The 15,792-nt window shown below is 33.7% G+C and overlaps 1 protein-coding gene across 1 annotated transcript; it reads left to right on the plus strand.

The window, feature by feature from the left end:
* The first annotated feature begins 11,303 nt into the window (after nt 1–11,303).
* LOC118268650 (uncharacterized) lies at nt 11,304–15,736 on the plus strand. The gene is made up of 7 exons (XM_035583218.2): nt 11,304–11,628; nt 12,319–12,483; nt 12,584–12,764; nt 13,096–13,347; nt 14,138–14,212; nt 14,586–14,701; nt 15,212–15,736. The coding sequence occupies exons 1-7, from the start codon at nt 11,452–11,454 to the stop codon at nt 15,488–15,490; spliced, it is 1,245 nt and encodes a 414-aa protein (XP_035439111.2). The 5' UTR covers nt 11,304–11,451; the 3' UTR covers nt 15,491–15,736.
* The last annotated feature ends 56 nt before the right edge of the window (nt 15,737–15,792 follow it).

Consider the following 15,792-nt stretch of genomic DNA (forward strand, 5'->3'; position numbering starts at 1 on the left):
AGCATGCTTTTGATCCAATTATCAGCACCATGCTAACATTTGGATTTTGATGGTATAAACTACTTTTACAAAACAAAATTAATTCTTTGCATAAAATAAACATAATTTACATTAAAAAATATGAAATTAGTATTTATGTACTTTTTTCCATTTATCAGCACCAGTGCTGATAATTTAGAATTTACAAAATATGCGATCCATTTATCAGCACTACGTATTTTACCAATTAATCACCAAAACCTCAAATTCTACTCTTCAGATTATCATCAAAAATTATCTCAAATATCAGAGAAATCAGTAGTTTCAATATTAAATTAGTAAAATATACGATATATCATAAAATGTAAACACGTGAAATTACCGACGATCACAAGAAACAGGCAAAAACAGAAGAAACTGCAAGACACAAATGTTTGTTTACATAATTTCCACTAATTTGAGGTCTCAAAGTATGATTTTCCCAATAGCAGGATTCCAAAAACATACATTTATTTATTTATAAGTGTGGAAACCCAAATTAGTAAGTGAAAACCTTAGAATTGGTCGATTTATTCAGAGTGCTGATAATTTGGTGCAGTGCTAGCAATTGGGTAGTTGCCCCTAGTATACAACGGTCTCCTTCACACATGCACTGTTATTGTAACAGGATACTCATTGAGTACATGTGAATGAATACTGCTATACGTAGCTACCTATACAAATAAACGAATCAAAGAATTGTCGATAAAGAGACAACATGAATGAATGAATAAGTTGAGATATCTTAAACAAACATAATATAAATCTTCAGAGCGTTATAATTCAATCCATTCGGCACTCGTTAAAGTTAAAACATGAATTAATTAATTGAATATTTCATAATAATATTTGAAGGATTTCTGTTTTCCAAATCAATAAACGTAATTTAAACTAATCTGATGGTTGTTGCTTGTACAGAGATATTTGAAGCTAATTAGTCCTATGCCAATTATATGTTGAGTATATCATTCAAAGGCTGTTTTCTCTCATTGAAATGGTTTAAACATGTGCCGCTTGCTTTTGTCCATTTACAAATACAAATTAATATTATATTAACGACACCTTCTAGCTAAATAATATAGTTCGTGTATTGAAATTAAACGCAGTGTATACCTACTGAAAATAAGCAACGTTATAAACCGATGTTTGAACTTAATTAAAGCGGCACCTTTGAGAATATTATTTAATTAGCGTGAAGTATGATTTTACCCTAATTTCGTTTTCTCTAATCGGAGGAGGTAAAATTGTAAGTTATGCTTTCATTAATGGGGCATATCACACTTTAACGGCACCGCTCCTACCCAGCGATGAACTTGCATTTTTTTGAACATTAAATCTTATGTCATATGGTATATTTCGGAACTTCAATACAAAAAGGCTGTAAGCGCCCGTCAACGCGCTGGCAGTACGCTTACGGCTTTTTTGTTTTGTTTTCAAAGCAAAAATGCCGTGCCGGAGCAGTGCCGTGTTCGACGTGTTCGTGCCATTTATGTATACGGTGACCCGTATTCTGTAAACAACACTGATTTTATTATTACGTTTATTATTAGATATTAACTATATTTCCACTTCTGCATCAACATTACCTACTATCTATTTAAAAAATAAACCCTATTTATCCCAAACTCTAGTTTTTCTAAATGAAATGTAATTTAGAAGATTGTTTTGACTGGGAATCCAATCGGATGAAAAATAAAGAAAGCAGTACGGTAGTTGAGTAGTTCAACCAAGGAAGTAATGTTTCTGCAGAAAGTACCTAGTCACTGAAATAGTACCATTTACGTTAAAAAACTCTGTCGTTAAAAAAAAGAAATTCTTGCCTGTATTCGACAAAGAGCTACAGCATTGCATTTTTTTTTATCTTTCACTTAATGAGAGTATTTAAAATGGACTTCCTTCTGAACGTTGAATAATTTGCTCAGGCAAATATACATCTGTCTAGTTTCAGAATCTAAGGTAATTTTAAGTTACTTTAGGAAAAGTGTATTTAAGAACGTGCAGAATAAAATATCCGAAATAAATATCATTTGCGTCCACCTTTACTCTTCCTACGAATGCGACAAGAGCAGACCCAGCAATTAACATGTCATTTGAACTTGAAATTGTATATTGTATGATATATTTCATAACGTCAATACAAAAGAGCAGACGGCAGGTGACTGCACGTTGGAAGCACGCGGGTCACGAGCTTACTGCTCGCTGACAGCGACCCGAGCGGCATCGTGAGCGCGCTAGCAGCTAGCGATAATCACAATTTGAAACCACACCGTGCTGCAGCAGGAACTGAGCCAAAGTTGTGCTTGTTAAGTATGTTTTAACTTTAAACGTCTACACATTATTATTATAACAGAAAGTAGCCAGCAGCATTTTCTGATATCAATCCTAGTTACTACATAAAGCGACGAATCACTATTATAATAATTAGTTTCTTGTATTTCTATTTGTCGGGTATCAACGCCGACGCCATCCGTAGTTAATATCTATATTTAGGCTTAGTAATTGTCTAGATAATGAGAATTACATTAATATAATAAGAAAAATAGATCAAAAGGATGTCCTAAAAATATTAGATACAGACTAGTTCTCGAATAATAATTTATTATTATAAAAATAATTAACGTAAATAGTCTGAGCTTTTCTTGAGAAGGAAAATAGATTATTTCTAAGAGATTATTAAACAATAAATTATAAGTAATGAAATGTTTGTTTTGTTATTATACGTTACAGACACTACAAGATATTATAGTTTAAACATAGACTCATGTTTATGATTAATAATTTGTTTATCGTTGCGTGGTGTCTATTGTAGATCCAAGGTATTGTAAGAGCCGTCTGAGGGAATACGTCACACATTTGATACAAATCCAAGAGCTCCAGCCGCACTTTCAAAGGTGTATATTTGTCTGGCAAATATACAGGGTGCTGTGCTAAGTTGCTGTGGATGCGTTTGGTTTCCACCAATCATATTCATTGGTACTCATAGCTAAGCAAGGGTGGAGACGGCCTCAGCTAAACTATGTTTTAAATGGAAAATGCGTGCTGTGGATGGCTTCCCTACTATCAGTACATCGCATACTCGAGCCGCGCATCTTTCTCGCACAGCTACTTAGCTTAGTATCAGTAAAAACGGACACATCGTTTCACAGCTTAGATATTACAAACATCTTCGCAGCATAGCTACATAGTCATCCCTAGTGGAAAAGCACTCTAACTCGCTTGCCAACCATAGTCAAAGTCAATGTCAACATTATTTATTTCAAATAGAGCGAAGGCACTTTTAAACTGATAGCTAATATTAAAACATATAAAAATTACTATCTATCCGTCAGTTCCAAATCATCAGTATAAATTACGGCTCATCGTCCAGCGACCTTCCAAACTTATACTGAAGGTACTTGGCTAACTTAAAAACCCATCATTCATAGATCCAAAAAAGTATAAAGTTTTAGTTTTTAATTTGAATATTATTAGCGGTATCTGAGAGTTGCATTTCACTTCCAAAACTTTGATTGAAATGAAACTAGAATGAAGCGGAGTAATTTTTGATTAAACTTTGGCGCATTGCTTTCCTTCAAACTGTGCTACGACTCATTTATAACTCCTTGAATATATTTATTTGTATCCTTATAATGTTGGAGGTGTGACCGAATAAAAGGGTTAAAGACAGGGTATGAACATTAAAAATCTAATTAGTCTGTCAGTTAGATAATAAAAAAAAATTATACCTAACCGTGTTTTTTTATTTTTCCACATATGATTACAATATTAAGATTAAACGATGTTAAGTTTAGGTCGTTACGTCATCGTCATGACGTGTTATTATAGACTGCCTCGTTGGTCGAGTGGTCTTGGGTCCGAGTAGGGCGAAGTATTACTGGGCTTTTTTCGGTTTTTTGAAAATTTCTCAGTGGTAGCACGGAGTCAGGAAATGTGCCCGGTATATGGTACATGGGACTTACAAAATTGTGAAATGTGGGTGTACATTGGCATTATGTGCCATAAGGTTCACCTTAGGCAGAGGTTCACCTCTGCCTACCCCTTCGGGGATTAAAGGCGTGATCGTATAAGATGTAATAAATCGTGACGTCGTACGATATTTCAAAGCAATTTATCGTGGAAAATATAACTTCAATAGAAACGTTATTTACGTTGAAGTAAATTAATTAATACAGTGTAATATATTCCGATAGTCTGAAACGCTCTGAGTGTGAATACATTAGCCCATGGCACTGCGACAGGAAATTAAACTTCTGCATTTGTTTGTACAACACTCTCAGTTCGTTATATTATCAAGAATATACTCTACATCTAATTACGTATTTATTTGTAAACGTTTTAACATTTCATTGGCTTTAGTTTTAAAACTGGTATAACATCATCTGCTATAAACCGCGAATTAAAAAAGTACAAAATTTTGTTAATGTTGTAAAGTTTTTATTTGTATACCTTGTCATATTACACCAACATAACACATCTGCAATGTTTTTAAAACATAATTACAGTTTATTCGACTTATGTCAATTGTAATCAAATATTCTTAGAAGTACGACAATCGTTCCACTTTTAACTATAGACAACTATAAGAAAAAACATTAATATTTTTATTATAATTAGCATTGGGGTGAATACTAAACTGAGCGCAGGGATCGTTTGCTAGGGCAAAACTCACATAATTGAACCAACACGACGGGCTAAATTAGTTAGTGAAATATGCAGAACAATATTAAAGGCCTGCTCATTTTTGCCGTCTATTATTACTATTTTTAATTATTCATAATAGCCAAAGGGGCGAGCGCTAAGGGGTGTTATGGTGACGCGAATTTTGGTTATCTACGGATCAAACATTGAGTTTACTCTCAATTGTATACTTGCTAAAATAATACTGTACTAATTACTATTGTATCCGTATTCAATTGAAGAATACGGTACGTTTTTAAGCAAGAAGATTAGTTTGTTTTGTTTCTTCTTACAAAACAATCGTACCTTGTTTTTACCTAACCACACATTATAACAGTATTTCCATTCAACATTCTCAAGAGATCCTTACAGAGAATTATTATAAATAACATACACCAGTTTCCCGAGAATACAACATCATACTAATTACAAATGTATTAATTTGCGTCTGATCCGTCCGTCGACTGGTCTGTTCTAACAGTGTAGGTACATTCATGAGCATTGCAAGGGGTTCCGACGACCCAAGCCAAGATGTATTAATATAACTTAAGCCCCATTACGTAACAGCAGACGTATTATGGCACTTAAACGTGAATTCTCACCCACTACTCGCTAATTGGCATGATATTATCGAAACGTTTCAAATTCTCAAAGCTGTTGGTATCTAAGCGCTTTCGTTCTATGCAAGTGTTATTATTTTAGGGTGGCGGCTTTGTAAACACAAGCCAACTGATGTTAGTTCTGCACATACAGAAAGTACTAGTCTCTATTCATTCGATGGATTTAACAAGAATTCGGTGTCAACCAAGCCGTGCTGTCAATTACGAAGTTGAAAAGTTTTGATAGTGTAAGCGTTTTTGAATGGTTTTTATATATTTTTTCAAAGTTGTGACGAACACGCTGAAGTAGCTAATTGGGATGCATTCAAGACTCAAAAGCTTGGTCAACTCTATAGATTGAAGCAGAATTTTGTATTCTATAGATTTATTTTATGGAATAGAGGGCAAACGAGTAGACGGGTCACCTGACCTGATTGTAAGCGATCAGAGCCGCCCATAGAATTATATAATAGATACCAAATAGATGTTACAAAATTCGATGCCCACGCCTATAGACATCAAAGGTTACAAAAGAAAAACAAGAATATTGCCTATTAACAAAAATGTTGAAACAATTTTTGTAGATAAACACAAACAGTTTTTTAATTATACACGCGTGTTTTTAATATTCCTATCAAATATAGCAGAACTAGAACGTCCGAAACAAATTGATTTCGCTGTATTCCTTTACTATGTTTTCAATATACTGGAATAAATATTCACCCTCAATGTGTTGAGGTAGATAGGTTATTTGTTGGTCAATTTTAAGTGCTCCCAGCCACGCTCCGCTCACAATTTCTATAAAGAGAAAAGAGGATCATAGCGTACCGTCTCGATTTCACTTCTTAATCTAATGAAGAATCAATCTACAGTGATACCTTAATTAATTGAAATTCTTCATAGTCTGTCGAAGTCTAGATTAATTCAAGGTAAAAGATGCTTCCAAACTAGATTAGCTTTGTACTTAATTAGCAAAATTATTTTTTTGTAAAAAGTATTTTATTTCACACTTTTTAGTTGCGATACTCAGTATTGCAACTAAAAAAGTCGGTTAAAATTCTCCATCTCAATAACTACTTTATTTATTTGTATTGTCACAGTCACTTAATTAACTTTATTGTGATTTCTATGTGAGTATGAAGTTCCATTGGCCATTTCTGGTCTTCTTCATCAGTTCCACCACTTCAAAGGTTACTTTTTGACTGTAAATGCTTCAATTCTAGATGAATATACCAAAATCACTATATAGTTCCCTATAATATTTGAGGAGTTCCCTCGATTTCTCTAAGATCCCATCATCAGATCCTAACTTGGTGACAATGGGACCACCTCAGAACTATCTACTTTCGAACAAAAAAAGAATTGTGAAAATCCGTCGACAATTGACGGAGTATTAATTAACTTTATTGTGATTTCTATGTGAGTATGAAGTTCCATTGGCCATTTCTGGTCTTCTTCATCAGTTCCACCACTTCAAAGGTTACTTTTTGACTGTAAATGCTTCAATTCTAGATGAATATACCAAAATCACTATATAGTTCCCTATAATATTTGAGGAGTTCCCTCGATTTCTCTAAGATCCCATCATCAGATCCTAACTTGGTGACAATGGGACCACCTCAGAACTATCTACTTTTGAACAAAAAAAGAATTTTGAAAATCCGTCGACAATTGACGGAGTATTCGATGAACAAACATACAAAAAAAAAAAAAAAAAAAACATACAAACAGCCGAACATAGTACCTCCTCCTTTTTGTGAAGTCGGTAAAAATGTGTATCCTGAAGAACTAAAAGGAATGTGATATCCGTTAATCGACTATAACGTAGCTATGATCAAAGTTTATACTCATATCTAGACACACGGCAGTGTGTCCGCCAAGTTCGAGCAAAAAAACCGACACACCGGCCGTGGGTTATATTACACGAACCATTTCGGGCCAAGTTCGACCCACCTATAACTCAAAATCTATTTTATCTACGCATATGAAATTTCTAGTATCTATCGAGATATACTTACTTATCTAAAATACAAAATTTCATTAATGTACCTATTGTAGATCTTGAGATATTGACGTCAGAAAATCGCTATTTTTACTATACACTCACTGACTGACTGACTGACTCACTCACTCACTCACTCATCAAAAACCTAGACCACTTCCAATGGTCGTATTGACTTGAAATTTGGCATGGAGGTAGGTCTTTAAGTCAAGGTAAAGGAAAAAATCTGAAAATGGCCAAGTGTGAGTCGGTTTTAAAAATAATGAAGGTGTAAATTCATACCCCTAAGGAACTAAAACAAAAAAATTATCTATATCTTCCAATGGTCGTACCGACCTAAAATTCGTTACGAAGGTTTGTATTTAGTCAAAGTAAAGTAAAATAAGAAAAAAAGAAAATAAACCTTACAAAAATAAATGAAATCCCACCCAAAACATAAATGTGAAAGGCTGCCAAGCTCGATAATATTGGAATGCTTCGCCTATAAAAGAAGTGAGATCTAAATAAGTACCAAGTTCCATACACAGACCTCAGTTAAAAATGATATAACTTGGCAGGTTTTAATAGAAAATTATATACTTGACTCATTGCGTTTAGTAGGTTTATAACAAAGTGTGTGAAAACTTGCCAACTTGTTATATCATTTTTAACTGAGGTCTGTGTATGGAACTTGGTACTTATTTAGATCTCACTTCTTTTATAGGCGAAGCATTCCAATATTATCGAACTTGGCAGCCTTTCACATTTATGTTTTGGGTGGGATTTTACTTTTATCACTTCATGAAAGGTACATCGCACTTTTCCAGTATTTAATATTGGAATTCATTAACGAAATTGACACAAAGTGAAGATATGGGTGCTTAAATAAATTGGCGGAAAGGTTCGTCAATTAGGTCGCAAAACCGCACTTACTTGGTCTGCATTATTTTAATGCAGCAAGGCCACAGCACTCCACTCTCCTTTATTACACAGCAAACAGCCTTAAAAGGTTGCGCTTTACTGTTAATTAAAAAACATGAATCAATTAATGTAGGTACTTACGTGGTGACATTACCTCCATTCGTTAAGTAAGGGAGAGTGCCCATCATAATATTTTTGCTGACACACTACCGAATTTTAAAAAGAGTGTTGTGGGATTATTGAGCGATCATGGTGATCATACTGGTCATACAGCTGATATATAATTGTTTTTTATCGCACTGATCATACTGGATCATACTGGTCTTACAGCTGACATATAATTGTTATTTAATTTAATTTTAATTTAATTTAATTTTATTTATAAATTTCATAAATTTCATTTCCATATATGTGTGCAAATCTTTATTTGGGAATAATTTAAAACTTTTAAATTAATTCCTTTTTTTTCATAATTTTTTCTTGTATTTTGTGTTGATTTTGGTTTTTGGTTCATTTGTATCATTTGTGTTATTTAGTCTTAGTTATCTTAACCATGTATAATTTTGCGGGTATGTTAATATTGTTTTGTTTCAATGTGTTTTATTTTATTTTATTTTCACATTGTATTTTATTTTTTATTTTTTTTTCCTATTAACTGAGAACAGTGTCACCATTATGTTGTCCTACAGTGCATGTTGTGACACCTTAAAATGTTGTGCATTTAAATTTATTATTATGTAAGTGTTTAGATATAAGTCCTAATGTAACAACTACTGGTTGTCCTAATAAATAAATAAATAAATAATACATTAAAACTGTTTTTAATAATAATTGGCGATTGCTAAAATATTATGCAACCTTTATAGGACAATAATTTCATTTATCAAGTACTTTGTAGTGCTATTGGAATTAGGAGTTTATTATCTAACCATTAGGGTTTAAAGTAATAAATAAACAACCCTGTCTCGTATAAAAGCATCTGTAACTAGATTATCGTCTTATTTTTTAAAATTATTATGTTATCGGGTTACTCACGTAACTGTTTGACGACAAAATCGACTAGTATGTTGTGTGTCGCGGAATGCTGCTCATGAATATGAGCCTCTAGCATGGCTTGCAACTTCTCGAGTTCCTCGTCAAACAGTTACGTGAATAAGCCGATAACATAAAAACGTAAATTAAAATTATATTACTTGGACACTTTAAGTTTTTAGAAATGTTTAACATACTAACATAGAGATTTAGTGACCCCACAGTCAAACCATTACAGCGGTTTTGTGGGGCTTAGTCTATAAAAATGTATGTGTGGAAATGAAATAAATAATAAAATAAAGATAACTTATGTTTATAACATAAAGCCGCTCGTCCGGTATTTAGCGTGACCTATGGCTTGTTAGGTATAAAAACATCCATTATTTTCATGCCATTTTATTCTTAACATCGTCCCTGTAATTGGAGATGATCTTTAGTTCGTGCAAAATTCTCTCGATTTCCAATTAATTATTAACAAGGTTGGAAAAATACTGAAGGTCAAGTCTAAATATAGGTACCTAAACAGATATTTAGCTCTTAATAAAGATTAATTAATAAGTCTTTGTTGGATATATTTAATAATTTGCTAAGTGCGAGTTTTTTTTTTTCACTCAACTCAGATCGACTTATTCGACACAAAGAGACATCCTGTTAACCAACGCCTTCAAATTAGTCGTCACTCTTCAAACATGGTTACAGCGAGGGTCTTTACCGCACATTATATGAGAACTATATCATATAGTAGAAAGCAATAAAAAGTTTCAATTTGTATAATAAATTACACCATCATCATAATAAATGTGATATTACTATTTAAATCTATTTCAGTATAAGAGCATTACTTTTTACTATACTACATTTGATTTCCTTACAAGAGATATTTTAGCAACATTTAACCCAAAAGTACTTTATTTATATATGATTCACTAACATTTGTTTACATCTATCTAACATTTGCAAATATTTATAGGTAAAAACAGCATTTACAATACTTAAGCACTAGAAGTAAATGTAGCTTCTAAAATATCTAAACTCATAATAATTCTAAACTCACTATAATAATATATTTCTTCCTTACTATTATAGGTAAAAACAGCATTTACAATACTAAAGCACTAGAAGTAAATGTAGCTTCTAAAATATCTAAACTCACACTTCTAAACTCACTATAATAATATATTTCTTCCCTACTATTATAGGTAAAAACAGCATTTACAATACTTTAGCTCTAGAAGTATTAAGTAGCTTCTAAAATATCTAAACTCATAATAATTCTAAACTCACTATAATAATATATTTCTTCCCTACTATTATAGGTAAAAACAGCATTTACAATACTTTAGCTCTAGAAGTATTAAGTAGCTTCTAAAATATCTAAACTCACACTTCTAAACTCACTATAATAATATATTTCTTCCCTACTATTATAGGTAAAAACAGCATTTACAATACTTTAGCTCTAGAAGTATTAAGTAGCTTCTAAAATATCTAAACTCACACTTCTAAACTCACTATAATAATATATTTCTTCCCTACTATTATTGTCCCTATCATAGCTCGCGCCATATTACGAGCATCTGCTGGACAGGCAGCAGAAAGGGGCCGACTGTCTTGGATTTGAACAAGTCTATATTTGAGGAGCCACACGTGAACACTAAAATAATATTGTTAGTCCAACTGCAATGCTGGTCTGACAGGTCTATCTCCAAAATAGCGAAAACACTTTATCTCCGCGTACTTAAATAGACTTTATGGAAATTAATTTGTCTCTCTGCAGTTACGTAGGACATTTTAGGCCTCATATTCAATTAATGTAGAGGTTTCGTAGTGATAGGATTATTTCTGTGTAATTTGTAAACTACTGAAGTGTCATTTAAGGATTTTGCATAACTGAATAAGTTGCTTATTTCATAAAAAAAATGATGTAGTATTTTTTTAAGGTCGTACAAAACATTAAACATGAAATTGGTTGAAAGGTGTGTAACATTCCAAACTTCTTAGTAATATTTTATAAGTGACCCAAAGCAAACTGTTGACTATTGCTATAATCCATATAATCCAATGAAAACTAAAAACAAAATGTCACCGAGTTTGACACAAAAAATATCATATTGGCTAGATTGACGACTATTATTTGTTTGTTCCGCTGTTTGAAGTTCTTAGTTTTTCTATTTAAAGTATTTTTATAGTTTTGATTAAACAATTGCATTAGAAACTGCAATAATGCCTATTAATCCTATAATTCGACGTATGAAGGGCTTGCCCAGTGATCTCTTGGCGGCTGAAGGTCTGATGTACCAGGACTGGCATGCCATCACTCCTTGTCAACGAGCTTGTACCATGCGTCTGGGCATCGCCATCCAACGAGAACAGGAATCATATATGACTAAGCACCCAGAGGTAAAATGACAAAATGAAATAAATACTATACTGGAATAAATAGTCTTTCCTGACGCTATAACTCTAGAATGCACGAACCGATTTCCATGGTTTGAAAGGTCTTGGGCTCCATGAGGTTTATAGCAAAGAAAATTCAGGAAAAATTCAAGAGAAAAGCAGTAAAACAGGGAAAATTATTGGTGACGAAACGGAGTTGGCCGGGTTTGCTAGTATTCTATAATTATTTGACACTAGTTTAGCTTGATAATGTGTTAAGTTCAGTATCTAAACGCCTCGTTTACGGAGACGTGGTGCGTTACGTGGCGCATCGGGCGCTTGTCATGCATTGCTTATACATACGTTTGCGTTTGCGCGAATGATGCGGCCCTCAGCGGCAATGCACAAGTGAAACCCAAAGCGACACGTTTTTAGTAAATCTGACTGGCTGATCCATGCAAAACTGTAAGAGAATGTTCCGCCGATATAATAAGTTGACATTACTCTGGAAGTGGTTAAGAAATTAATTACATACGTACGTAATACATACGTACGTAATAATACAATACTTACGACTAATACCATAACTGTAATAATCGACTATTTTGATCGATCGATAGATATTTGCGTAAATGTTAAACAACATCAAAGTTACTTACATTACAATGATTTTACACTAGAATTAAGCATGATTTATTTACCTAACATCTTTAGATTTTAGCGATGCTCAAAATATTTATAGCCAAAATGACACAAAGAGGGAAAAGGAAGGATTTTCAAAAGGACGCTGCATTGAATTTTACAAGACCCTTCGCGGAATTAGATCAAGAGCTAAGGACGTTTCTTGAGTCGCCCGAAGACGGACCTTACGTTAACATGGTAAAATAATGGGTCCTCAAATTAATTGATTCATTATAATTAGTTTTATTATTATAGCTGTAACCCTGTATAATACTGATGGTACTTCTGTTTCCTAAAGGAAGATAGAGAGTTTTACGAATTTGATGATGAAGATTTACAAAGTGACTTGAAGAAAATCGTCTCTAAATATTACCCGCCAACGCCTTGGGACGTCCGCACTCCTCCCAAGAGTCCGACACCCACACCATCATCCTCCTTCATTTCGATACAAACCTCAGATTTTACTCTTCCAACTCCAGGTGAGTACATACCATTTTTAATAACATCATCATCATCATCACCAACCCGTTGCCATCCACTGCTGAACACAGTATTCTCCGATGGCACACCATTTTTAATTAAGATATCTGAAAAACATTTCAGTAATAAACTTGAAAAATTTATGAGGAGTTCTTGGCTGCCACACTCAGAGAAATTTACTGATCACTTAAACTATTTCTTAATAACTATTTTGTATTGAAAACAATTGCTAAGGACTGGATTAAGTAACCATTAAATGTCTCTGAGTGCAGTGCTGAGTATGTTTTCCATATCAGTATAACATCGAAACATAATTACTAACATTTTCAGAGCCCGTGCCCACTCCCGAGCCGACCACTTCCCAAATATTTTACCGAATGGTCTCTAATGCTGTCGACAAAGCAGTTTATTCACAAGTTAACGATGAAGCTGTACTTTACGACGCAGCCTATGTGGAACTGATGAAAGCAGTAGAAGAAGCTATGGAGATACCAGTTAGGGATATACGCCTTGACATTGCAGATATATTCCGTGAAGCTTACCATATGTTTGAAATTAACATCATTGAAAAAGAGAAATTCGGTAATTAATGCGCATTGCCATTCGTATTTATCATTTCACCAACAATCATTATACCTATTTGACTGTTGTATGTAATTCCTTTTAAATCGTCCACAATATCTATTGTAAATAATTTTCAGGCAAGATCATGAAAGTTATTACCGATAACATTAATTTCTCATTTCGTTCACGTCCATCACAAACATTAAGTAACTAATTGTTTTATCCGCAGCAACGTATCTAGCGACGAAGAAAATTGATATTCTTTTCTCCCTTTTGCTTACGTATTAGTAATTCAAAGTTTATCCTGGTTAGAAAAACGCAGCAAGTTCGTACTTCTAGCCTGTCGTGCCTATCTGTTTGTGCATTGCCTGCCTGTCTCTTTAATTTCACTAATTCCCCGTTCATTTTACATACTTGGTTACACACGAATCTCTCTCCACACTCAATACCGGTTGTAAACCTAAACTAAATGGAAAGCTTAAAAAATATTATTTATTAAAACCATCGCGGACGATGATGGATTTTTACGGTTGAAGTAGTAGAAATTTCATTAAATTTGTAACATCCCAATGTATTTCGTGTATCAGTTTGGTATGAATAACTGTAAATTATTTTCATAATTACAGTGAGTGTGTGAATGCTTTGAGTCGGTCTGTCTGCTTTAATATGTCTGTATTATACAGGTATTCGTCGTCATTCAGCCGTAGTATTATGTCTATTCAAAAAGCTTTTACTAAATGGAGTCCTATTTGTTCGTCATATTTTGCGGAATTGAATAGAAACCGTAAAATTAAATTTGTGTTTACAGCTGCTGCAATCGCTTGGGAAAAGCGAATGAGGAAGAAATTGAAGAAGTCACTCAGGAAACAAAAGAATTTTAAAGGTAATTATTTTTTCTAACCTTTTTGTAATAATAATTGTCTATCAAATACAATGACAATTACATGTTGTCAAAGTCAAAATATTTTTCATTTCGATTCTTGTGTCCAAAATAAAATAAGAAAAATAATATAAAATCAGTTGCGTCCGTATTAACACTCACCAAAATATTAGACAAGGCCTAAGCGGAAACAATACTAACATGAAATAATATAAAAATCTGTTACGTTACTATTATAAGTAAAACTTGTTTTAATGTGTTGGTATAAGAAATATCTAAAAAAGGTAATTCTTATTTTACGGCTACTTAATTTGGATATATCTAAACTTCACATATTTAATTTGATAAATTTTACTGATTTTATTATTGTCACCAGGATATGAAACTCCAACAACTCCAAAAAGCCAAATATCATCACACGAGAGCTATAAGAGGCCTCCCCCGCGGCCTTGCGAGTGTCAATCATTGGCCAACTACAATCGATATGGAAAGGTAATATAGTGACGGTATTTTTATGGTGTAAGTTGCCAAGTGAGCTAACAGATTACCTGATAGTAAGCTATAGGCGCTACCGGTGGAAACCTGCAGCTTCAAAGGAATAACAAATGCATGCCTGGCTTTTGGGGATACGGCGATTAGGGTTGGGCCTGTGGTACCCTCACCCATACAACAAAACACAACATAGACGTAAAACAACGCCTAAGTTGTTCGCACACCCATTCTCTTTTCAATCGTGTTATCACCCCCTTGTCAGCCAACTCATTCATGCCGAATCATGACTATCTCAAGAGAATTTACTAAAAGTCTAGGGCTTAAACAGTTCACCACTTAAGTCATAAATTGCGCTTGTCTACAACTAGTGCGTGCTGTTGACATTGTAATACGGGACACATCCAAGTTTCCTCTCCAATAAACGTCGAACAAAATAGATAGCTTCACCCTATACACTGCTAGAAGTTAACAATTACGTATGTATAGCTAATTAAATCAAACATTTTACAGGACCGTTTCGGCATCTACCTGCCGCGGAAAGAAGAATTTAGCACTAAAAATATAACCACAACACCAGCTTGTTCCTATGCGACGGTCGATGGAAATTTTTCTGGCATAGATATCGACATCAGATCAGGAAGCAAGAAAAGTGTGCCTCACTCCATTGCTTCAAATAAAAGTATTGCTAAGCGAGGAGCAAAAACTGTGACCCTGTCTGAAGATGGATCGAAAGTGACCGATACGGAAGACGGCAAGAGCAGTTGTAAGCGAGAAACGGAGACTACCTAAACCAGCTTTTAGGACGCCTAAAAATGCTTCAAAATGCATACATTTAACTAATACCCTTCGACCGTAACCAAGAAGGTGCTTAAAAATTTGGCATGCCTGAGGATTCGACCTTACATTATTATAGTATATTTTATTATTTTACAAATTTTACGTGTCTGTATCCCGATGTATTGTTTAAAGTCCATATTACAATAATGTATCGGTTTCCTCCTTATATTTTCAAAATAAACGGTTAACCATCATTAATGGTACTCTTTCATTCTGCTATGCCATATTTAATTACCAATGATGAATGTAGTAAT

The sequence above is a fragment of the Spodoptera frugiperda genome, chromosome 25 (genome assembly GCF_023101765.2).
Source record: "Spodoptera frugiperda isolate SF20-4 chromosome 25, AGI-APGP_CSIRO_Sfru_2.0, whole genome shotgun sequence".
NCBI lineage: Eukaryota > Metazoa > Arthropoda > Insecta > Lepidoptera > Noctuidae > Spodoptera > Spodoptera frugiperda.